The following is a 25,215-nucleotide window of genomic DNA, read 5'->3' as shown; positions in this document are numbered from 1 at the left end:
TATTTTTTCGCTATTTAGAGATAGTCATTCTTATGGTTTTCTTGTTTTGAAAATCTATCAATTTACCGGGGTAGGTAGTACGCTGCACACGTTGTTAATAGACGCAGCTTGTTCGATGAAGTCTCGTTGTCCTAGAGCCAACAAATTGAATGAAAAGACGCCTAGCGTCACCGTAAACGGTCAGCCAGTACCTTGTCAGTAACAAAAGTTGTGATCTATAAACCCTTGAAGTTTGTCGCATATTGACTTTTTACTGTTCCGCATTACCTTGCATCACTTTACTGTATGTACTCGTAAACTATAGTTCTTTAACTCATGCGCTAAATAATAAATAAATAAACTGTGTCTCTATGTTAATCGACACATAGTCCTATAGCGCCTTTTACTTTTATAGCAAGTATTACTTTTTTATCTTTTGTCATGTATAAAGTGTGCTTCTTCGTCCGTTTTCTATGAAGTGTACTTCTTCGTTCTATGATGAATTTCAATTTCTATAGCGGCTCCCTTTCCTAATGAAAGCTTATGTAAGATTAGAACACAAGTTTTTATATTTATTTCGACTTGGGTGATACGCCGCTATTGGCAACCTGAAATAACAGTCCGGGGTGATATGCCGCGATTGGCAACCTGTAATAACAGTCCCCTAGAAGTATTAATTTACCAGCACGGAAATCATGACTGGCCCTAGATTACGTACCAGACTATGACAATAATGTTACACCACAGTCTAACATATACAGTCACGACCCTCACTGCTGTGAAAATTGTCATCGTCCAAAAGCTGGAACGACACTAGCGCCCCTAGCGGCGAAAAAACAGACCTGTCATTGATGTTTGTTTTTAACAATTTTTTAACATAATTAACGAAATAGTTATTGTAGTTTGGCGTTCGAAGCATTAGTAAATTGTCGAGAAACGTGAATTATAGTGAAATAAATGTAAAAACAACCGAATTGCCAATGCCATAACTTATCCCTGGAGAAATATTTTCTAACATGTGTATAACTGGAGTTTATAGTGCTGTAACAAAGAACATATGAACACTTATTTCTTGCATGAGAAACATATTTTTCTTCTTGTCTGTTCTTATTACGACAGGCACTTTCCTCGACACCTGACAATTTCCTATGGAGTCTGAATTGCACATTATTATTAAGTACTTCATTCGACTTTTCAATGCAAGAATATTTTTGTAAATGTAATTATTTCTGCTTCAAAAGCAAAAGTGTTAAAGGTTCTTGCCGTTTGTGGCTCAGATGTAGCAGCAGTAGTGAAACTGGTTTCTTCTTTGTTGGGCAACAGTTTCATTACTTTTGCCGTTTTATTAGCCCGTCTTTGTGGTTCTGCCTTCAGATACAGTTGCGGTGTCTTACTTGGTACGTTACATAATACAAGTACTACATTCCACACAAGTTTCCTACGTTACACATTCACTGAATTGAGTGGAAGTGTAGTGAAGAAAACTTCACGTTGTTGAGGAGATAGAAACTGATCAGCCAGAACATTATGACCACCTATCTAATGGCCGGTATGTTCACCTTTGGCTTGGATAACAGCGGCGGCGCATCGTGGCATGAAAACAGTGAGACCTTTGTAGGTCGCGGGGGGGAGTTGGCACCACATCTGCACACACATGTCATCTAATTCCCGTAAATTCCAGGGAGAGGACGATGGGTTCTGACACCACGTTCAGTTACATCCCAGGTGTGTTCGATCGGATTCAGACCTGGCGAGTTGGGGGGCCAACACATCAGTTGGAACTCGCCACTGTGTTCCTCGAACCACTCCGTCACACTCCCGGCCTTGTGACATGGCGCATTATCTTGCTGAAAAACGCTACTGCCATCGGGAAACATGATCGTCATATAGCGGTGTACGCGGTCTGCTAGCACTGTACGATATTCCTTGGCCATCATGGTGCCTTGCACGAGCTCCACTGGACTCATGGGTGCCCACGTGGATGTTCCCCAGAGCATTATGGGGCCGCTACCAGCTTGTCTCCTTCCCGCAGTACAGGTGTCAAGGAGCTGTTCCCTGGGAGACAACGGATCGCCCCCCCCCCCTTCCCCACGGCATGATGAAGAAGGTATCGGTATTAATCAGACCATGCAACACTTTGTCACTGCGCCAACGTCCAGCGCCGATGGTCAGGTACCAATTTCAATCGTAGTTGCCGATGTCGTTGGCATATGCATGGGTCGTTGGATGCGGAAGGTCATTGTTAGCAGTGTTAGGTGCACTGTGTGTTCAGACACACTTGTAGTCTGCCCAGCATTAAAATCCGATGTTATTTCCACCACAGTTCGCCGCCTGTCGTGCTTTAGTCGTCTGCCCAGCCTGCGATGTCCGACGTCTGTAACGAGAGGTGCCCGCCCAACCCCGCGACTGGTTCCACCTTGGTTTAGCCACGTGCTGAAGGCACTCACCACAGCTCTGCTCGAACACCCGACAAGTCGTGCTGTTTCCGAAATGCCTCCGGGCAATCACAATGCGCCCTCGGTCAAACTCAGATAGATAGCGTGCCTTCCCTGTTCTACACACGGACTGCACGCTCACTGATACCACCTGCACCGTGCGTTTGTCTGACGCAGCAGACATTCCTCGCCAGGTGACGCTGCTATAGCCTGGACGAGTTTATATCGATAGTAGGTCTGGGGTCGTAATGCTCTGGCTGATCAGTGTACGAAGCTTTCCTGCAAAAGGTCTTCTGCTGTTTACTATGTTCTTGCTCTTAAAAGAAAACTATTCTTCAATAAATATCTGTATGTCACATGAGAATCGTCGATAAACTGTCCGTAATGTACCTTGTCATACCCTATAGTGTCCTTAGGAAACTAATAAAAGACAAATGTTCTTTCTTATTGTCGATTTTTATGGCATTATATACGCTCTTCAATGTAAACTATGTTACAAAACAGTATAGATAATATACTACTATTCGCACTCATTCGATATGTGCAGAAGTGTCGCTTGCTGGACGCTTGGAGCCCTGCTGTCACAGCATATAACAACTATTGCCGAGTATAGTTTACCAGAATTTTTCTTGTCTTCATCCATGCAACAACGAGCTGTTGGATCACTGTTGCACGCTTCCATCAGTTTGGCATGTGTCATCCGCATACTGCATTGCCCGGACGACGATATGAAAGAGATGTTTTGTCACAAATATTAGTAAACTGATTTTCCTCAACTTGACTATCTGATCTCATTAGTAACAATTTGAATTTCCGATTTTCCTCAATATGTTTGAAAGTAAAACCTCACCACGGGATAAAAAAAGTTTTTAACTGGACCCTTACATCCTCAGCAGCAACAATTGGGCACCTTTGCTGTCAAGAATAAATAAATCTGTGGAAACAGTGGAAACACTTGTAATATTGAATTTAGAGCAAAAAGTAAATAATAGCGTCATATCGAAGGTGACTGTTTCGTTGTAATGCTGCCACTTGTGCAGTACGCTGTACTCTCCATATACAGGGTGGTCCACTGATAGTGACCGGGCCAAATATCTCACGAAATAAGCATCAAACGAAAAAACTACAAAGAACGAAACTCGTCTAGCTTGAAGGGGGAAACCAGATGGAGCTATGATTGGCCCGCTAGATGGCGCTGCCATAGTTCAAATGAATATCAACTGCGTTTTTTTTTAAATATGAACCCCCATTTTTATTACATATTCGTGTAGTACGTAAAGAAATATGAATGTTTTAGTTGGACCACTTTTTTCGCTTTGTGATAGATGGCGCTGTAATAGTCACAAACGTATAACTACGTGGTATCACGTAACATTCCGCCACTGCGGACGGTATTTGCTTCGTGATACATTACCCGTGTTAAAATGGACCGTTTACCAATTGCGAAAAAGGTCGATATCGTGTTGATGTATGGCTATTGTGATCAAAATGCCCAACGGGCGTGTGCTATGTATGTTGCTCGGTATCCTGGACGACATCATCCAAGTGTCCGGACCGTTCTCAGGATAGTTACGTTATTTAAGGAAACAGGAAGTGTTCAGCCACATGTGAAACGTCAACCACGACCTGCAACAAATAATGATGCCCAAGTAGGTGTTTTAGCTGCTGTCGCGGCTAATCCGCACGTCAGTAGCAGACAAATTGCGATAGAATCGGGAATCTCAAAAACGTCGGTGTTGAGAATGCTACATCAACATCGATTGCAATCTACCATATCGCTATGCACCAGGAATTGGATGGCGACGACTTTGAACGTCGTGTACAGTTCTGCCACTGGGCACAAGAGAAATTACGGGACGATGACAGATTTTTTGCACTCGTTCTATTTAGCGAAGAAGCGTCATTCACCAACAGCGGTAACGTAAACCAGCATAATACGCACTATTGGCCAACGGAAAATCCACGATGGCTGCGAGAAGTGGAACATCAGCGACCTTGGCGGGTTAATGTATGGTGCGACATTATGGGAGGAAGGATAATTGGCCGCCACTTTATCGATGCCAATCTAAATGGTGCAATGTATGCTGATTTCCTACGAAATGTTCCACTGATGTTACTACAAGATGTTTCACTGCATGGCAGAATTGCGATGTGCTTCCAACATGATGAATGTCCGGCATATAGCTCGCTTGCGGTTGAAGTGGTATTGAATAGCATATTTCATGACAGTTGGACTGGTCGTAGAAGCACCATAACATGGCTTGCACCTTCACCGGATCTGACGTCCCCGGATTTCTTTCTGTGGGGAAAGTTGAAGGATATTTGCTATCGTGATCCACCGACAACGCCTGACAACATGCGTCAGCGCATTGTCAATGCATGTGCGAACATTACGGAAGGCGACCTACTCGCTGTTGAGAGGAATGTCGTTACACGTATTTCCAAATGCACTGAGTCTGACCGACATTTTGAGCATTTATTGCATTAATGTGGTATTTACAGGTAATCACGCAGTAACAGCATGCGTTCTCAAAAATGGTTCAAATGGCTCTGAGCACTATTGGACTTAACTTCTGAGGTCATCAGTCCCCTGGAACTCAGAACTAATTAAACCTAACTAACCTAAGGACATCACACACATCCATGCCCGACGCAGGATTCGAACCTGCGACCGTAGCGGTCGCGCGGTTCCAGACTGTAGCGCCTAGAGCCGCTCTGCCACCCCGGCCAGCGTTCTCAGAAATGATAAGTTCACAAAGGTACAAGTATCACATTGGAAGAATCGAAATAAAATGTTCAAACGTACCTACGTAAAACCTACCTGTTACAAACTGTTCGTCTAAAATTGTGAGCCATATGTTTGTGACTATTACAGCGCCATCTATCACAAAGCGAAAAAAGTGGTCCTACTAAAACATTCGTATTTCTTCACGTACTACACGAATATGTAATAAAAAATGTGGGTTAATATTTTAAAAAACGCAGTTGATATCCGCTTGACCTATGGCAGCGCCATCTAGCGGGCCAACCATAGCGCCATTTGGTTTCCCCCTTCAAGCTAGACAAGTTTCGTTCTTTGTAGTTTTTTCGTTTGACGCTTATTTCGTGAGATATTTGGACCGGTCACGATCAGTGGACCACCCTGTATACTCTAGCACTATACTGGCTGCTTCATTCGCCAAGAAAACTAGCCTTCCTGTGCGTGATGTTGCGATGCTGTAGCATTCGCAGTTCTACGAAGCCGTTCTCTTCGAGGGTGGAGTACTCGAGCACTTCGAGTATTTTGTTTTGGACAACACGTGCCAAGCACCGTGTGCTGAGCAGGTTACTGTGTCGTTGCAGCTGATCCACGGCGAGCTGTGGATGGTGGAGCGGCTGGTGTGCAACTACGGGCCAAGCGGCAACTTCCTGGGGCTGCCGCTGTACGAGGAGGGTGACCCGTGCTCCAGGTGTCCCAACGGCACCCGCTGCAGCGACACCTACCCGGGACTCTGCCAGAGTAAGTCCTGTACATCTGTGCGTGGCGCTGCCTCCTTCCATCCCCCCCCCCCCCCCCGTCACTACACACACACAGCGATGCTAACAAAATTCACACGTTTCATACACAGTGCTAACCAAGCAATACTGAATCCTGAAACTTCCTGGCAGATTAAAACTGTGTGCCCGACCGAGACTCGAACTCGGGACCTTTGCTCTACCATCTGAGCTACCGAAGCACGACTCACGCCCGGTCCTCACAGCTTTACTTCTGCCAGTATCTCGTCTCCTACCTTCCAAACTTTACAGAAGCTCTCCTGCGAACCTTGCAGAACTAGCACTCCTGAAAGAAAGGATACTGCAGAGACATGGCTTAGCCACAGCATGGGGGATGTTTCCAGAATGAGATTTTCACTCTGCGCTGCGCTCTCCGCAGTATCCTTTCTTTCAGGAGTGCTAGTTCTGCAAGGTTCGCAGGAGAGCTTCTGTAAAGTTTGGAAGGTAGGAGACGAGATACTGGCAGAAGTAAAGCTGTGAGTATCGAGCGTGAGTCGTGCTTCGGTATCTCAGTTGGTAGAGCACTTGCCCGCGAAAGGCAAAGGTCCCGTGTTCGAGTCTCGGTCGGGCACACAGTTTTAATCTGCCAGGAAGTTTCATATCAGCGCACACTCCGTTGCAGAGAGAAAATCTCATTCTGAATACTGAATCCTTCCGTACAAGAGGCGATTCAACGTCATTTATACAGTTATCGTAATCACAGACATTAGAAAAGTTTCTCACGATATTGCGTGAAGCCGAATTTCTCAAAGCTGTCAGTTAATAGTCGCTACTCGGACAGCAGATTCATAAATACAAGGGAATTTCGCATTTCAACGGCATAGTGTAGGTGTTGCCTAATAAGTTTGTTGTGTAGAAGGCCAAAGGTTCGAACCTCGTTAACTGCAACAATTTTTTTCCTAAATCTGATCAAACGACTTTGATTATCTTTTTTGTTCAGTTAATTAGTTTAAATGTAATTTTTTGTTTCTAGTACTTTGCCGCGTCATTTTCATCATCGTATTGGCTTTTTTATTTGCTCTTGTTTTCTTCTATTCATTTTTTTCGTTTGGAATCTGCTCGTGTGACCTATTATGTGCAATCAAGTGCCAAACAGGATTCCTCAAAGGTTGGTAACGTGTAGCCAGTGTGAGGATAGTTTCAGGTAACCAACGACAGCGAGAAATTACAGTTTGTGTTTACAGATATAACTGAAATCTTGCTGCGGAAAATTACTACGCAAACAAACATATCATGGAATTTTTCTTCTTTAGTTTGCTCGTAGATGTGAGCCTTAAGCTCCATGAACAAAGCGACCGTGATCTTCGTTCTGCCGCAGGTTGCTGAGCGCCGTTTTCTCAGATAAATTGCACATCAGGAGGTTGTGGTTAGGTTAGGAGACGAGTGTAAATTCAAGGCTACGAAACCCGTCGCCTGCCGCAGTTCAGTCATTCCTCACTAAAAATCAGCTGTCTACAGAGCATCTCACATTTACAACGGTTCCAAAATTGTCCCCATGTTACCCATTAGCAGCATTTGTGATGTGACCCTCTGTGTTTGTGTATCACGAGCCATAGCCGGCAGCGGATGTGGAACTAGTGCTATTGACAAAATATCGATACCTTCCCCAAGATAAAAATGATGTCTGAATGGCAGTATCGAGTGCCGAAATTTTTATTTTATATTTTTTTCACAATTTTCGGTAAATATTTGAAGTTGTTATTGTAAAAGTAGGATATAACTATACTTTCACCGTGTAAAGGACTCTTACTACTTTTTGAGCTTTCATGACGTCCAATGTTTCTCTTTCAGTGTGTGAAGTAATTATATGTGGCACGAAAGAAGAACTCCGATTCCACTGGGGATGAGGGAGGGGGGATGTGGAATAACAAAATTTCCGATGTGAAGAAACAGCACACCATCAAAACAATTTTAACGCACTTAGTGTGCTGTTTCTTCACATCGACATTCTTGCTAAAAATCTAAATGACAACATTGGTCGTTGCGGTGGGCGGAGACGTGTAAGGGGAAATGCTGACGTAATCGAAGTTACCAGCAGAAACTGCAAAGCTGCTATGTCGCTTACGTTAGCAGAAATAAAAAATAAAAAAACGGTGAAGCTAATATGAAGTGTTCTGTAAAAATCCGACGTGTGTCGAAACCGAACGATAGACCGATACGACACCTTTTATTGTGCGTATGCAATTACCATTGTTAGCAAAGTGGTTATCGCCAAGCGTGAACGTGCATCGTTTTCCTTTCAGTTCCTGCTCTAAGTGGGAGAGGCAGGCTGCTAGGTTGTTGATTTATAGAATATCTAATAATCAATCAATACTTACATGTACAGCGCTAAACATATTTGCAATGTGCAGCTGAAATTTTTATAGGCACATATGTCGATATTTTTCCCACGTACACCTAGATATATCGATAATTATTTCCGATATACCGAGACTCCATAATGATTTATTTTTAATGTCGATATATCGGATTGCCAATGTTTTTGAAAGTATTAACAGTTCTTGTTGCAACCCTGTAGCGGCAAGTGACTGACGTCAAAATCTTAAACATGGAGAGGTTGAAAAAAATCAGCCAACCAGTTGCAAAACAAAGGTTTATTGACCCTTGAGCTATGGTTCGATATTAGTAAAAATATTTTGTTCAGTAGGAGTGGTACAGGGTACACTAGATTAGCTGAAGCCGAGTGGCTCTTGTCATTTATAGAATTGACGAAACAATAATTATCCTAAGCCACGGCTTTAGATACCATCCAGTTTACATTTAGCATACTTCAGAATGAGTGCTCACTGGTAAATGTCCACTAGCAGAGCCTCTTATCAACATGAAATTATAACAGGAGTCATAGGATAAAGTATTTGTATATGTTGAGTGTCATAATGCCAGAGACAAAGACCAACTGACGTCAGTTATCAACCAATTATAATCGAACTATAGAAATGCCAGCGGTAGCTTTTTTAAGGGGGGTAGGACGTCAAACGGGCCGACTTGGAGCAGAAGAGGCATCACAGGACATTTTTTTTACAGTGTCTATACTTTTACAAATAAATTCATAAAACTTTGTCAGCATCACCAGGAAGGATTCAGGATTCACACTCATTGCAGTGGAAGTTCGAAAACACAACAAAATAATTATTTTTTTTGCGTGTGAAAATTCATCATTTTTTCATTTACTAATGGCTGCATTTGTTGCTATAGGTACACTTTTCTTCATAATTTAGAGAGATTCTTCGATGAATTTTGCACAGCATACATACCATACTTACAGGTGCATGAAACTCTAGAATTTATTTAATTTATGAAAAAACGAATGAGCTGTTGTATTGTAAACTTCATGTTTAGAAAAAATACAAATTTTATAGTTAATTACCTCAATTTTTACCACAGTTTTTAATAGATTTGGAAAATTCTAGAGTTTCATACACCTTTAAGTATGGTTTGTATGCTGTGCAAAATTCATCGAAGAATCTCTCCTATTTATGAAGAAAAGTGTACCTATAGCAACAAATGCTGCCATTAGTAAGTGAAAAAATGATGAAATTTTTCATGTAAAAACATTATTTCGCTATGTTTTACAACTTCCACTGCTAAGAGTGTGAATTCTGAATCCTTCCTGGTCATGCTGACAAAGTTTTATGAATTTATTTGTAAAAGTATAGACAGTGGAAATTAAAATGTCCTGTTGTGCCTCTCCTGCTCCAAGTCGGCCCGTTTGACGCCCTACCCCCCTTAAGTTAGTCGCCACTTACCAACGCTAGATGTAGCCATAAAATGGCTGAGTTGGCAACATTGAAAGTGTAGTGTTAGCACTTAGCCAACACTACGAACACTACCTGAGTGAGGAAGCCGATATGCACGCGTTAGCCCACGCAGGCTAGAGATAGGTCTGAAACAGGATACGTAATGAATGCTATAAAGAAAAGTACGTAGCTGCTGGAATACTTAACTTTAATCCATCATTGTTGTACATCGCTCTTGACGATACAAGTGAGACTCTGTAGATACATGCAATGTTACTAATGGCGCCTTGCTAGGTCGTAGCCATTGACTTAGCTGAAGGCTATTCTAACTATCTGCTCTGCAAATGAGCGAGGCTTCGTCAGTGTGCATCGCTAGCGAAGTCGTCCGTACAACTGAGGCGAGTGCTAGTAAGTCTCTCGAGACCTGCCGTGTGGTGGCGCTCGGTCTGCGATCACTAACAGTGGCGACACGCGGGTCCGACATGTACTAATGGACCGCGGCCGATTTAAAGCTACCACCTAGCAAGTGTGGTGTCTGGCGGTGACACCACAGAAAGGACATTTTATTTGGCAGAGAAAGCTTGGGGTGCGACCCGCCTCGTGGTCACACAGTGCAGCATCAGCTTCCCCTGCCTGGCTGATAGTCCGGCGCAGCTGACGGAGCCCGTCTCTCGCAGCGTTATAATAACGGCCGCGGCGCCCTGCCACCACACAGGCTGGGGAGCAGCAGGTGGGTCCGTCCCGGCCAGGCAGCCGTGCGCTCGCTTTTGACACAGAGTCTGGCCGCCAGCCAGTGTATCCAAACATGCTGGCCGCGCAATTGATTCCGCCGCCGGCGGGTGGCGTTTATTCTGCTCGCACAGACACACACCTGCAGGGCAGATTACTGAAACACAGCGCGTTACATGTTGTTATAATTAGCGTCACACTCATTATGCCGAGGTAACCAGCTGCGCAATTTTGGTTCACTAACCGCAAAATAACTCCAACGGCAAGTCACTTTCCGTTATATCGTACCATGAACGACTCTGAGTCATTTGCAACACTTTCAAGTAATTAGTGTGAGCGGACGTAGACATTTCTCTCCGTCGGCTTTAGGTCAAGTTGTTGACCCCTTGTTCTGTAGACACACAAGTATAAACAGAAAAACGAGCACGCTGAAACAACTTTGCCGTATGACGGAAGGTTCACATAATATGATTATGTACAGTGCTTAGTGTCCCCTTTATATCAACCCTTCAAATAACTTATTGTTCAGAAGTAAAATAAACCATGTATCAAGCAACTTTTTTGAGCTTCCAAGGGGATACTGACAAACGGAATTCCCTTTCTCATAACTGTATTCGTTAAGAACATATCGTAGCTCGGAAAGAACAGTGACACAACTCAAAAATACAGTACTCCAGAACTTTAAAGATCTTACACTGAAATAGTATAAGTGTCCTCCAAATTTCAAGTAAGTAATTTTTGTAGCAAATTCCATTACAGTCAATACAACAGTTATACGGACGTGTAGTTCCGTTCTCGTCGAATGTGAGATATCATCAGAAAATTATTAATTAATTCAACATGTTTGACTAAACAACTAAATGTCAGATTTGAGTTTTACGACTGTCATATTAATAAAATACGTATTATAATATAGTTGCAACATCACATCATAAAGCAACATTAAAACGTTACTGAAATATTTGCATCCAACAACTACGGACAGCAGCAATAGTTTGCTCAAAACTAACACTCGTATGTCCCTTTACAACATGAGGACACGTAGTAATGGAGGAAACCAAGCCGACATAAGCTTACAGACAAATATAAAATAAAAGGTAGCATACTGCTTACTAATTCTCTGCATATTAACTGTTTCTCTGAGTTGTGTCACTTTTCTTGATTTTCTAAAAACGTTTTTGTTTCTGTTATGTTCCTTATATAGCACTTTTCCACACTATATATATATATATATATATATATATATATATATATATATATATATATATATATATGTCCACTCCATGATGTGAAGTTGCAACCATATTATAATACGTATTTTATTATTCTGACAGTAGTAAAATTCAACTGTTATGTGACACGACATTCGAACCTCCATCAGGCAAAATTATTACTGAAGTTAAAATAAAATCCTGAAAACAAGTGGGAATGCAAAATTTCATAAGAAACATCAGTTAGGTACAATTTAAGCAACATAATTTACGAGGACATAGAATCGTAAATGGCCTTACATAAGATAGAAATAATTTTCGCCAAGAAAAGGGATTCAGTACGAACTTTCTTTTATCGTAGAATTTTCCAGTTTTTTCTTGCACGCTGCAACGGACACAATTTGGTAACATTTACAAGAGCTGTAATGGTCAAAATAGGGTCTACATGCATGTCTGAAGAACATTGTAATGCAAGATACAGACACTATATAAAGACAGGCACAGTAATAACCAATGATATTAAAAATTACATTCAATTTACCTTATACATGAAAAATTTCAAGACTCAGATTGTGCCGCTCTTCTTGAATGGCCAACGCCGAAGCGGGACTGTTCTTGCCACGGCGAATCATGTGTGAAGCGGTCTACAGCAAAACTGGCACAACTGTCCTGAGGTGAACAAATTACGAGACTGAGGCAGGTGCGACGTTTTTCGTGGACGTTCTTGCCGCGATGCTATATGAACTGCTACGTCTTTTTTGATACCTGTACTCTTTATTCGGCAATCCACTCTCCACCTCTTCAAGACCTCTTGACACCTGTTCACAGTATATGGTTGACGTAACCACGGCGTTATTACAAATGTATCAAAAATTGACTCTAATTTTCTCCTGTAGTAGCAGACACTGCGAATATCTGGAGTAACGTAACTCGCTCACTTGCTTGAACAGACAGTAAACAAATGGAAATACAAGGAAAATACACACTGATCCTGAAGGTAATTTAATTGCTGTTCCTGAGAGGACATTTGTCTTTACAAAAATCAGCATCTTTTCCGCCATTTGTGAATCCGCACGTGAAGTCCGACACACCACGTCGCCACTGAAGTATAGGGCTTGGTCCGTGATTAATTTTAAACACACGAAAGTCATTACGAGAATGACTACACATGACCAGTGGATTCATACGGATTGGAGCGATATTGTCCTACGCTTAAAGAATAACAGAAGTAGCTGCTTATTAACGCAATTTCTTGGCACACAGCAGGCATTAAGCTAATAGAAAAACACGAAATCCTCTTTACGTGAGAGTCATGTGACAGATATGGCTGTTGGTTACTATGTTCTTATCTATCCTGTATGGCATCAGTTTCATGCTAGTTCTTAGTGTTCCCATGTGGCACAATTTTCATGCTCGTTCGATGTCTCTCCAATGAAAATGCAGCGGGTTTCGTTCAACATCGTATTTTACGTCAGTGCTCTCTAGAATATTCCCAAACACTGTACAGTCAAAATATGTGTCTGCGCGTTGGAGGTACATATTTACAGAAGCTCTCATAATCCAAAAATCTCGATCTAACGGGAGAAGCGTACGCATACTGGGCTACTGCATTTTGCCTATCTTTCACACGACCATAATAAATACTTAGGTTTAATAAATGCTCTGCTGGTACATTGCGCTTCTCAAGTGTGCCAAATCTTTCAAGCCTGCTGAACGCCGTTCGAAAGTGCTAACCTTTGGGTGGCGGTGCCAGCGGTACTGGGTAAAGAACGAATAATAATAATAATAATAATAATAATAATAATGGCTCTACGCACTATGGGGCTTATCAACTGAGGTCATCAGTCCCTTAGACTTAGAACTACTGAAACCTAACTAACCTGAGGACATCACACACATCCATGCCCGAGGCAGGATTCGAACCTTGCGACCGCACCAGCAGCACGGTTCTGGACTGAAGCGCCTAGAGCCGCTCGGCCACAGCGTCCGGCAATAATATTGGAAATAGAACATTCGAGGCGAGTTAGTATAGCGCAACTGCACTAACCACGTTCATCTCTCTTTTTACTGTTTATTTGCATAATGTTTTGTAGGTTGTAGTATGATTGGAGAAGGAAAATAATGTTAGTGTAAGAAACTTCGTCATGCAGCATTTGTTTATCTTTGAGCACTGTATCCCAAAGTTTTGTATTCAAAGACATGTTTATTTACATCTAAAGGAGTGTCCTCCATATCACGCGAATAATGTACTTCGTTTTACCTGCAGTACGGTGGTGAGTCCTGGTTGAGTGCGTCGTTCCTTCCTTGTTAACGAGTAGCAGGAAAATGATTAAATGAAGATACTGACAATCATTCGATTTAAGCTGTAGATTATTATTCTTTTCATTTTGTTTGTCGGTACCAACTGTTAATGTACGAAAGTAATACCGGCTGGACACCGCTGAATACTCATGTTCGATGCCGCGCGGGGTAGCCGTGCGGTCTTAGGCGCCTTGTCACGGTTTGCCGGCTTCTCCCGTCGGAGGTTCGAGTCCTCCGTCGGGCACGAGTGTTTGTGTTGTCCTTAGCGTAAGACAGTTTAAGTTAGATTAAGTAGTGTGTAAGCCAAGGGACCGATGACCTCAGTAGTTTGGTCCCATAGAACTTACCATAAATATCCAAAATATGATGTTCGACGCTTTGTCTACTTGCAATACTCGCATCTTTTTTACACCCTCGATACTGTATCCCAAACGTTAATTTCAGCAGTACTTCTGCACACTGTCCCACGTCATTCGCCGTCTCGTCTTTCGTCACTACCTTCCAACTCACTTCCGGACACAGTTCCACTCTGGCGCCACTTGCCCGGGGGACATCCACCTGCGTTGCACGCCGTGCGCACGTAAACAGCTCACAGGGGTCGAAGCAACAAAATTACCTTTCACGCGATCGTGAAAGGAGCGCAATACTCTTCCGGAGAATTCCTTTTCTTTATGGTTCTTCTACAATCAAACAGTTACATCCAAAGGGACGCTGAGTCCCGGGGTGAATTTACTTATTTACGTAAAGCAAATTTTAAAATCTATACATTAATGAGAACTTGAGGTGAGATCTGAGGTCTCCAAGGATATGGTCACCTGGAAACTTTGTTGAAATGCACAGTAATTTTTCGGTACACCCATGCGCACATCGCAAATACAACACAGGATCTATATTATTCAAAGCAGGTACAGATCACTGGGACTTCAAAGAGACACGGGCATGAATATATCAATAAATAAATGTCCGTTTAGTTGCGATTCATTATTACGCCTCGCTACGCACCCTCCACAATGATCATCAATATTACTGTCGTTCCCTTCCGAAGAAACGGGATTCGTTGCAGCGAAACAGTGTAATGTAGACAGCAAGTAGAAGTGTGGTGTCAGGTAAACAGTCACGACGAGCAAAGCGCCTGTGACTTTGTTAGCTCAATTGTTGTTACAGCAGCATCCCATTTCTTAAGCTGATTAGCACGAGCAATTCTAAAACCTGGTATTTACAAGCGCATTACAGATTACGTCTGAATTGTTGTAATTTACCCATCCCACTTGATACAACAGACCGCTCCTCTCACCTGTCACATTCCACTCCTTTCTCTCTATTGCTCTCTTAAACATTAATCACCGATCCACACCCAAAATATCACATCTCCTTGTCTCCTTTTCACGAAAATTTCCTTTTCGTCAAAACCCATTCATCTTCCGCTCCGTTTAACATCCTACAAGTTGTTTAACCCCATCTTCCTTTCCGTCCATGCTATGAATCACAGCTCTTTCACATAAAATAAACAAATCATCATCACAATTATCCTTCATTTGAATTCTGAAATGTTACGTTTTATCACTGTCCATCTTTAAACCAATCAAATTAAGCATAAATATGCAATCATTTTTGTTTTTAATTTCAAAGCAGGTACTTTGTCTCCATTTTAAAACTGCTAGTGTGTGTTTTAAACAGCTTCATAGCGTGGTAGCCGATAAGACTATCTTTGTGAGGGAGGGGATAAGAAATGACAATAAATGTAAGACCATACTTTCAACTTGGAAACGACTGCGTGATGTACTGATACTAAAGGGAGACTGACAGTTCACAAAACATTCTTTGGCGTTTTCCTGTACGTGGGCAATCGAAGATTTTTGTAGTGAGGTATGTTGATGGAAATTGCAATGGTGTACTGCCACCCCGAAAGCCAATTAGAGGCCGATAATTAGCTGCGATATCCAATTAAACTGCCTTAATTAAACCACTTTTTTGGACGCCATAGGAATTTCTCGAGATTCGTTATTGCCACCTTCCTACGATGGAAATTTCTGCAGCACTCTGCGTACTCACTGACTCCAGTCAACTTGTTGTCCCCGGTGGCTTATTCTTAGATTACGTATCGAGACGCGGCCGCCTGCGCACTTTTAGTGTCGACCGAGAGGTCAGTGTGCTGTTTACACTTAGTTCGAATATGTGAATTAGCGACGCTTTGTATCTCAGACTCTCGCGTGTGAACCACAAACAAACGCAATTTTGCTTCAGTTTTGTCTACTAGGAACCACCTGACCGTTTCAGCTTCTTCTTGTCTTCCGACATTCTTTCGTCTTTCCAACATGTCTTTTTTTTTCTTTCTTCAGACCATTTCACACATATTCTCTTACCGATTCTGCAATGGAATTCTAAATTTAACATTTTCTTCCTGAAGATATCTCTTTCTTTTGCTTTTACATTACGTATTTCTAAATTCTTTTTCACTTCTAGGATCCATCCTGTAACCCTCCTACTCGTTTTTAAACTGAACTGATTACATGGGAATATGTAACTTCAGTAAAATGTCCAGAAAATGAGCCCCTTTTGCAAAACATTTTGACGCAAGAAAAAGTGTTAATGCTGTCTGGCCATATTCAAGAGCAGGAGACTCTTTTATTTCGCAATGACAAGAAATAGTGGCATCAACAAACATTTGGATAAATCTAAGATCGCGGCAACTTTCAGAAGTTTTTTAACATGGCTGATGAGTGTATATGTGATCTCACTAATACGCAGATCACGTCGAATGAAGATGTAGCCCTCACGCTGAAAGCCTAATGTCTGTCCAAGCAAAACACGAAATGCAACTCACATCGAACACAGTCTGGAAACAGCACGCAGTCTTGACGTCTCGCGAGCACTAAGTTACCTTACGAGATGCAAGGCCACGCAAAGAGTCCAAACTTCTTGTGATGATGGCAGTTTGCCTTCGATTTGAGTAATAATCTCGCTGTAAACTTCGTACTCTAGTCAAGTACAGACATAAGGATGAAGTTAAGAGAACGTATGCTGATCGATTACAGTAATGATTGCATAAATGACCGGCAAAGAAAAATAAATGATAGACGTTTAGTGAAATTTATGATCATTAATACCTAGTTAAAAAGTAGTAACAAATAACAGATTACACTCGTCCCATGATGAACCACATGGTATGCAAGTCCATCAAATATGAAAAGGAAAAGAAAAGAAAACTCTATGCATACGCACCAGAATAATTTATGCAATATAAAATCAGGGGTAGTATAATGAATCTAGCACGCTGACCTCATATATGTACAAGTGAAATACCGGTACTGCACCGCAAGCATGGGACAGGAACCATCGCTTTGAAAATCGGAAGTTAAGTGTAAACGTGAATGAAGGTACAGCTACAGACTTGAATTCGTTGCAAGAAAAATATTACGCCGAGCAGCTCAAGCATGCTACAGTCTTACCTCATTTCAAATACACATCGTCCACAAGCCAGTTCGACCAGCGCCGAGAAACAGGAAAAAAAAACAAGTTGTCCACACAAGGCAGACAATACCTTTGTGTTCGTTCAGTGAGCCATGCCAACAAGCGAATCTCCCTCTGCAGTCCTGCGGTTGTCATGTTTACCGTACCTCCCAGTATCTCCTAACAAACGCACGTTCTCTTTACAAGTCAAAGACTGTAGTACATTTATGAATCGATAATCCAGGTAAAAAATTTCAAGCTTGTTACTTTCTTTTGTAATCAAGACTTTAATAAATACGGCAAAGGTAATGTTAATCAGAACACAGGGAGGAGTTGTGATCTAAATAACAATAAATTTATTCATTCTCAATATCAAAAGACAAAAAAAAATGGTTAAAGGATCGTCACACAAACATTTTTATTTGACAAACGCTTTCACTAACATGGGGTCTATGGTGGACAAAGTGATCTGCTGGTGATCGACACACAAACCTAACCAGAACTCTAATCGCTTCATACACGTGAATCCGGGGTATGGTAAAAAAACTACGCCACAATCAAGCATCTATACTCTTCCAAAAAAAGAAATAAAGTTCGAAAGAACAGGGTGCTGAGAAACATATATTGGAGCCCTGCGCCGTGGCAGCGAATATTTTACCCTTCTTCTCGTCAGGGCGGTACACTACGATGCGTTCGACGACTGAAGTCATGGACGGCAGCAATCTGTTATTAATGGCGCGCGCCCGAAAAATGCAAGTACGCGGTCTCGCGTTCGGCTAATTCGGAATGCAGGTACTTCCATATGAGCCTCTTAAACCGCAGTGGGTTCCAGTGTACAGGTGGACCCATTTGCTGGTCTGTCAAACCAATCTGACTCCGTGCCACGACTATGCGTGACGGAATAAGTCAAATGTTGTGTGCGCGATGCTAGAACCAGTACCTCTGACGGTTCAGAAGGTGACTGCCACTGACTCCAATGGCACACTAGCAAAGGACACAAGTCTCACCGTTTAGGTAGAGACCTGCGGCGAAGCGCCAGTACAAGAGTGTCCACTTCTCCCTCTCTCGACTTTCCTCGCCAGCTCGGTAGCAAAGTCCATTTACATCTTAGACTTCTCTCACTTCAGCACAAGCCAATCACGAGCTGGAGCGCCGCATTCAAAGATGGGACACTGCCCCTTGCTCTGCACAAACAGATTGGACCAATCAGACACTTTAAAGTTAATTGGGAGAAAAAGAAAAAAAAAAAAGATTCAGCTTTGCGGCCCCTTCCCACGCGTTTTACGCCATGTCTTTTGGTAACAATATGACCAAGATTGAACCACAGCCCTCCATAAAAAGATTGTTATCGCCCCTGTTGCGTCCATTTTGTAGTTTCCAAAGAATGGCCATAAACTCGCTAAAAGCCTCGTGCCTTCACAAATGTGTTTCTGTGACGTCTGGACGTCTGGGCGCCAGTGACCTGTCCCACAGAAATTCGCAAAAAGCTCACAGTTGTCTCGTCAGCCTCCTGCCTAGCAAGGATACATCCTCTGCTTTTTTGCCAGTCTTCAATGCGCTGGCCATTGCAGCAGCGACTTCTTAGCGCTAGTCAGCCTACCTGGATGCGGCTGCCGACCGACCGGCGCCATCCAACGTGTCTGCACAATGAGGCCACAGAACTTGACAGTCCGCAAATGTTTTCACCCAGGATCTGCAGAAAAAACGCTCCCCTCGGCCCGCAGTTGCCATATAGTTTTACTGCAGTCGTTTAAATCGGCACCCTATTCCTTTGAATGCAGGTAAAGCTTACCGCTATTCCTTCACTAGAGCATACAAGCAAGAGCGTTAACTACTGCCGACAATTTCGTCATGATGTATGAAGTCAGATCGTAATAAAGATCATCTTCCCTAAGAACATTAAGCGGCATGACACCGAATCAGAACTGAGAGTGCCCTGCAATCTCTCATAATGTCGTTGGAAAAGATATGTGACTCAGAATGGATAGCTAGAAAGGTGGCTTTTTAACGAAAGACTTTAAAGTCCCCAGAGATACTTAAGATCTGTTTTGTCAGCCTACCATCAATCAGGTAGATATAAAATGCAGATTGCCGACAGCGAGAAAAGCGTTTGTGAAAAGGGGAAATCCTTTAATGTCAAATATAACATTAAATTTTACAAAGTCTTTTCTGATCTAATTTTCTAGAGTTTTGCCTTCTCTGGAAGTGAAAAGAGAATAAAAGCTTTCTAAATGCTGTGCTACAGAAGGAAGCTGCAGAGTAGATAGGAAGATCGAAAGACTAAGTAGAAGGTATTAAAACGAATTGGGGAAAAAATAAATTTATGGCACAACCTGATTGAAAGGGGAGACTGAAGGGATCAGTTGATAGGACACATCCCGAGGTATCAAGGAACCGTCCATTTGTTAATGGGGGAAGTGTGTGTTTCTTGGATGAGGGGTTGACAGGAGGAGTAGAAATAGTAAAAGCAGACCAACGCTCAAATATGATAAAATGGTTACAATGTTTGTCGGTTGCTGTAGTTGTGTAGAGATACAGAACAAGCTGACACAGGTTAGAGTATCATGGAGAGCTGCAGAAAACAAATCTCCCAACTGAAGTTTAGAACAACAACATCGGTCTTCCTTTCCTTACTGTTTTCAACACATTTTTATATTGTTATATTTTTTAGGATTGCTTCTTAATTTTTTCTCTTATTTTCTTTATATTAAGTTGGTGCATAAGTTCGTAGCGTTTTTGTTTTGTATATTGGTATTCCAGTTTCTATGGGTTTATTTATCGATTGCCATTTTCATTTGTAGTTCACTGCTGCTATTTAAGTTTACATATTGTCATCTCGTCATATGTAGATAGTGAGCCGAGCTGTGGGCGCTGGAAAATGGAGTGCCAAGTGGTGAAATAGGAACATTTCCGACATAACCTTCCGTTTGAGTTTAAGACAGGGGTTATAGCAGTGGGGGCAGTCAGAAACATTTGCGCCGTGTACAGGTGTATTGGACAGAGCACGAGAAGAAAATGGTTTCTCGTTTTAAGGAGGATCTTTTGACATTAATGACTCTCCACATTCAGGAAGACACTCGGGGCTTGATGAAGATTGTTTAAACGCATTAATCCACAATGATTCACGCCAGTGTACTCAAGAAATGGCAGATGTAATCAGTGATGATCATTCCACCGTTGTGCGAGAACTGCATGCAATTGAGCAGGTTAAAAATTCAGGTGTATGGGCAATGTATGCCAAAGCCAAGATCACAAAAATCTGCGGGTGACTATATGCTGCTTGTTCTTCATTAATCGGCTTGTGAACAACATCAACTACTCCTGGCCTGTATCGTTATTGGTGATGAGAAATAGTGTCTTTATCCTAACGCAAGGAAAAGAAACGAATGGTTGAGCCCAAATAAAGCAGCAACTCCTCATACAAACATCTCTGTGCATCCACAAAATGTAACGTTACACACCTGGTGGAACAGGGAGGGTGTGGTGTACTACGATTTGATAGCCGAAGCTGTAACCATCACTGCTGACAATAGTTGAGACGTCTTGCAGACACAGTCCAAGAAGAACGATCAGGAAGAGTGCGTAAAGTGATTCTGCTCCACAATAATGTCCGCTCACATTCCGCTAGACTGAAAGATTGAAAACTAACGAGAATTTGCCATTGTACATGGTACCCGAAAATCTTTAACTAAAACGATTTTAAAGAGAGAAATCAAAGATGATAATTCTAGAATGATAAGGAAACGTAAGCATAGATAAATAAATAAAACTTTATGAAACAAGAGGCAAAACAGCAAATACGTCAAATACGTAAGGCGTATAGACTACGAGGAAACCCGTAAAGGCGGGAGACAAAATATCGGAGACAGGAGAAAATGTGGGTAAAACGTGGGACACTTGGTAACCGTACTGGAGACAGAACTGGTTCTTCTATTTTACTTTATTTTTTTCCACATAACCAAGTGAGCATTTCACAATACTGGTTTCGACAAGCCAGTGATAATTTTTCAGACACTCAGCAGATAGAAACAGGAGGCAGTATCATTACACAGGGTGATTCTGCTGCCCCTACCTGTGGGTTTTATGGAACCCACAACGCCTTCAAATACGACATGCACAATTTTCATATTCTCTCGCTAGCTATGTGTAAACTATTAGTTCTACAGGAAAAATAAACACGACCTTTCTGTAGAAAATTTGGTGTAGGTAAATACGTTTCGCTGGAGGCCACGTTTTCCGAGTTATTCAAGAAAATCCCGTTTGAAGGTCACTTTTGTACGTTGTGTTGTTGTTGTTGTGGTCTTCAGTCCAGTGACGGGTTTGATGCAGCTCTCCATGCTACTCTATCCTGTGCAACCTTCTTCATCTCCCAGTATGTACTGCAGCCTACATCCTTCTGAATCTGCTTAGTGTATTCATCTCTTGGTCTCCCTCTAAGATTTTTACCCTCCACGCTGCCCTCCAATACTAAATTGGTGATACCTCGATGTCTCAGAACATGTCCTACCAACCGATCCCTTCTTCTAGTCAAGTTGTGCCACAAGCTCCTCCTCTCCTCAGTTCTGTTCAATGCCTCCTCATTAGTTATGTGATCTACCCATCTAATCTTCAGCATTCTTCTGTAGCACCACATTTCGAAAGCTTCTATTCTCTTCTTGTCTAAACTATTTATCATCCATGTTTCACTTCCATACAAATACTTTCAGAAAAGACTTCCTGACACTTAAATCTATACTCGATGTTAACAAATTTCTCTTCTTCAGAAACGCTTTCCTTGCCATTGCCAGTCTACATTTTATATCGTCTCTGCTTCGACCATCATCAGTTATTTTGCTCCCCAAATAGCAAAACTCCTTTCCTACTTTAAGTGTCTCGTTTCCTAACATTATCCTCGAATAATTCGACAAACTGCAGCGAAAACGTATCCCAGTGGAAAATGTAACTACATTAAATTTCCTACAAAAAGGCCTTGTTCACTTTTTCTCTAGGACAAACATTTTGCACACAGTGAGGGAGAGAATATTAAAAACTGATTATAGATATAAATGAAGGTGAACTTACGACGTTCGCAGCTTTTACATTGTCTGCCTCTATCGGCAATGGTTCGCGTGATGAACAGTGGATTACAAACAGGAGTAATCATTACTCTAATGTGGGTAGCCGATCACATTGCTTGTTTCTAATTTTCTGTTTTCCAAAACTGAAGTTAGGTTTTTTTTCCACTTGCAGCAGTTTAAACTGTGTTATTTCAGTTGTGCTGTTGTGTTCAGCCCAAACCATAACCACGGAAATTGCGATATATTACGGAAAACTAGTCAGATGTTTCTGACGATCAAGATTATAAATGTTTGTTAGGTCCCAACTTGGCTACAAAGTCAGAAATCGTGAAATATACCTAGGAAACGTGGTAGAAAAGCTAACCGAAGCACGCGATGGATGAGCTGGGGACTCCCTAAGTGCACTTTCGCCGATATGAAGAAGATAATCGATTAATTAATACACTCCTGGAAATTGAAATAAGAACACCGTGAATTCATTGTCCCAGGAAGGGGAAACTTTATTGACACATTCCTGGGGTCAGATACATCACATGATCACACTGACAGAACCACAGGTACATAGACACAGGCAACAGAGCATGCACAATGTCGGCACTAGTACAGTGTATATCCACCTTTCGCAGCAATGCAGGCTGCTATTCTCCCATGGAGACGATCGTAGAGATGCTGGATGTAGTCCTGTGGAACGGCTTGCCATGCCATTTCCACCTGGCGCCTCAGTTGGACCAGCGTTCGTGCTGGACGTGCAGACCGCGTGAGACGACGCTTCATCCAGTCCCAAACATGCTCAATGGGGGAAAGATCCGGAGATCTTGCTGGCCAGGGTAGTTGACTTACACCTTCTAGAGCACGTTGGGTGGCACGGGATACATGCGGACGTGCATTGTCCTGTTGGAACAGCAAGTTCCCTTGCCGGTCTAGGAATGGTAGAACGATGGGTTCGATGACGGTTTGGATGTACCGTGCACTATTCAGTGTCCCCTCGACGATCACCAGTGGTGTACGGCCAGTGTAGGAGATCGCTTCCCACACCATGATGCCGGGTGTTGGCCCTGTGTGCCTCGGTCGTATGCAGTCCTGATTGTGGCGCTCACCTGCACGGCGCCAAACACGCATACGACCATCATTGGCACCAAGGCAGAAGCGACTCTCATCGCTGAAGACGACACGTCTCCATTCGTCCCTCCATTCACGCCTGTTGCGACACCACTGGAGGCGGGCTGCACGATGTTGGGGCGTGAGCGGAAGACGGCCTAACGGTGTGCGGGACCGTAGCCCAGCTTCATGGAGACGGTTGCGAATGGTCCTCGCCGATACCCCAGGAGCAACAGTGTCCCTAATTTGCTGGGAAGTGGCGGTGCGGTCCCCTACGGCACTGCGTAGGATCCTACGGTCTTGGCGTGCATCCGTGCGTCGCTGCGGTCCGGTCCCAGGTCGACGGGCACGTGCACCTTCCGCCGACCACTGGCGACAACATCGATGTACTGTGGAGACCTCACGCCCCACGTGTTGAGCAATTCGGCGGTACGTCCACCCGGCCTCCCGCATGCCCACTATACGCCCTCGCTCAAAGTCCGCCAACTGCACATACGGTTCACGTCCACGCTGTCGCGGCATGCTACCAGTGTTAAAGACTGCGATGGAGCTCCGTATGCCACGGCAAACTGGCTGACACTGACGGCGGCGGTGCATAAATGCTGCGCAGCTAGCGCCATTCCACGGCCAACACCGCGGTTCCTGGTGTGTCCGCTGTGCCGTGCGTGTGATCATTGCTTGTACAGCCCTCTCGCAGTGTCCGGAGCAAGTATGGTGGGTCTGACACACCGGTGTCAATGTGTTCTTTTTTCCATTTCCAGGAGTGTACATCTGCATGGGCGATATGTCAATTTTCTCAGGGAGATTACTTTCCGGATAGCTCTCGTATTTAGTTGCAAATACCAATTTCCAGACCTCACTGGTTTTGTGCTTCCTATGCAGTCGACGAGAAGTACAACGCCACGACGACGCCGCTGCCGCCGCTCTGGAGCTTCACGACGCGGCCGCCAGGCGGCAGCACCAGCAAGAGCCCGGCCGCGGACGGCGGCGGCTCCACGCAGCGAGCGACTGTGGCGCCATCCACGACCACACTGCAGGCGCGGCCCACGACCACCGAGAAGGCGCGCTCCAGCACGGAGGGGACGCGGCCCACGACCATGCTGCGGGTGACAACGGCGCCGCCGGTAACCGAGACCACGGCGGCGACGACCGCGTCTTCCGCCGGCTCCACAGAGTCCGAGGCCGTGACGGACGAGGGGACGACCACGGAAGCAGTGGCGACGACAACAGAGCCGGTGACGACGGAGGTCGTCGCCACAGAGGCTGCGGCCGAGAACAGCATAGCGGAATAGGGCGACTGCAGCACCGCTTGCTTTTTCTCCCTGACGAGTTTCACCCGTTCTCCGACAGGAAAACGACGAATTTGATTGTGGGCTAATACACCGCTGTTCTTTTCGTGATAGTACGTGTTATCTTCACCATGCTCCCATGCCACTATTAACGTTCACTTGAAACATACGAGAGCTAACGTGACATTTTTGTATTCACGAGTTTACCTAACTTCTCTTCTTCTGCTAATATCATTCTCCGACATCCTCAAATGTCAGTAATATTGGCTGAGATTACCATACTCAGGTATTCTTCTTCCTGTCCACTGTAGGTGGTCTTCTTTCAAAGTTACAGTATTCTTTCAGTTTTATTAAATCAACATCCGAACGTCTGTCTGTTCATTCATCTCCCGTAT

At 43.4% G+C, this 25,215-nt stretch overlaps 1 protein-coding gene across 1 annotated transcript in view; it reads left to right on the top strand.

The window, feature by feature from the left end:
- LOC126413237 (cysteine-rich venom protein-like) overlaps positions 1-24,823 on the top strand; it is a 148,000-nt gene extending 123,177 nt beyond the window's left edge. The window contains exons 3-4 of the mRNA XM_050083136.1: positions 5,757-5,913; positions 24,414-24,823. Coding sequence (XP_049939093.1) covers positions 5,757-5,913; positions 24,414-24,823 — 567 coding nt within the window. The remainder of the gene's footprint in view (positions 1-5,756; positions 5,914-24,413) is intronic.
- Positions 24,824-25,215: the final 392 nt, after the last annotated feature.

The sequence above is a fragment of the Schistocerca serialis genome, chromosome 7 (assembly GCF_023864345.2).
Source record: "Schistocerca serialis cubense isolate TAMUIC-IGC-003099 chromosome 7, iqSchSeri2.2, whole genome shotgun sequence".
Classification (NCBI taxonomy): Eukaryota; Metazoa; Arthropoda; class Insecta; order Orthoptera; family Acrididae; genus Schistocerca; species Schistocerca serialis.
This window is presented reverse-complemented; position numbering and strand designations above follow the sequence as displayed.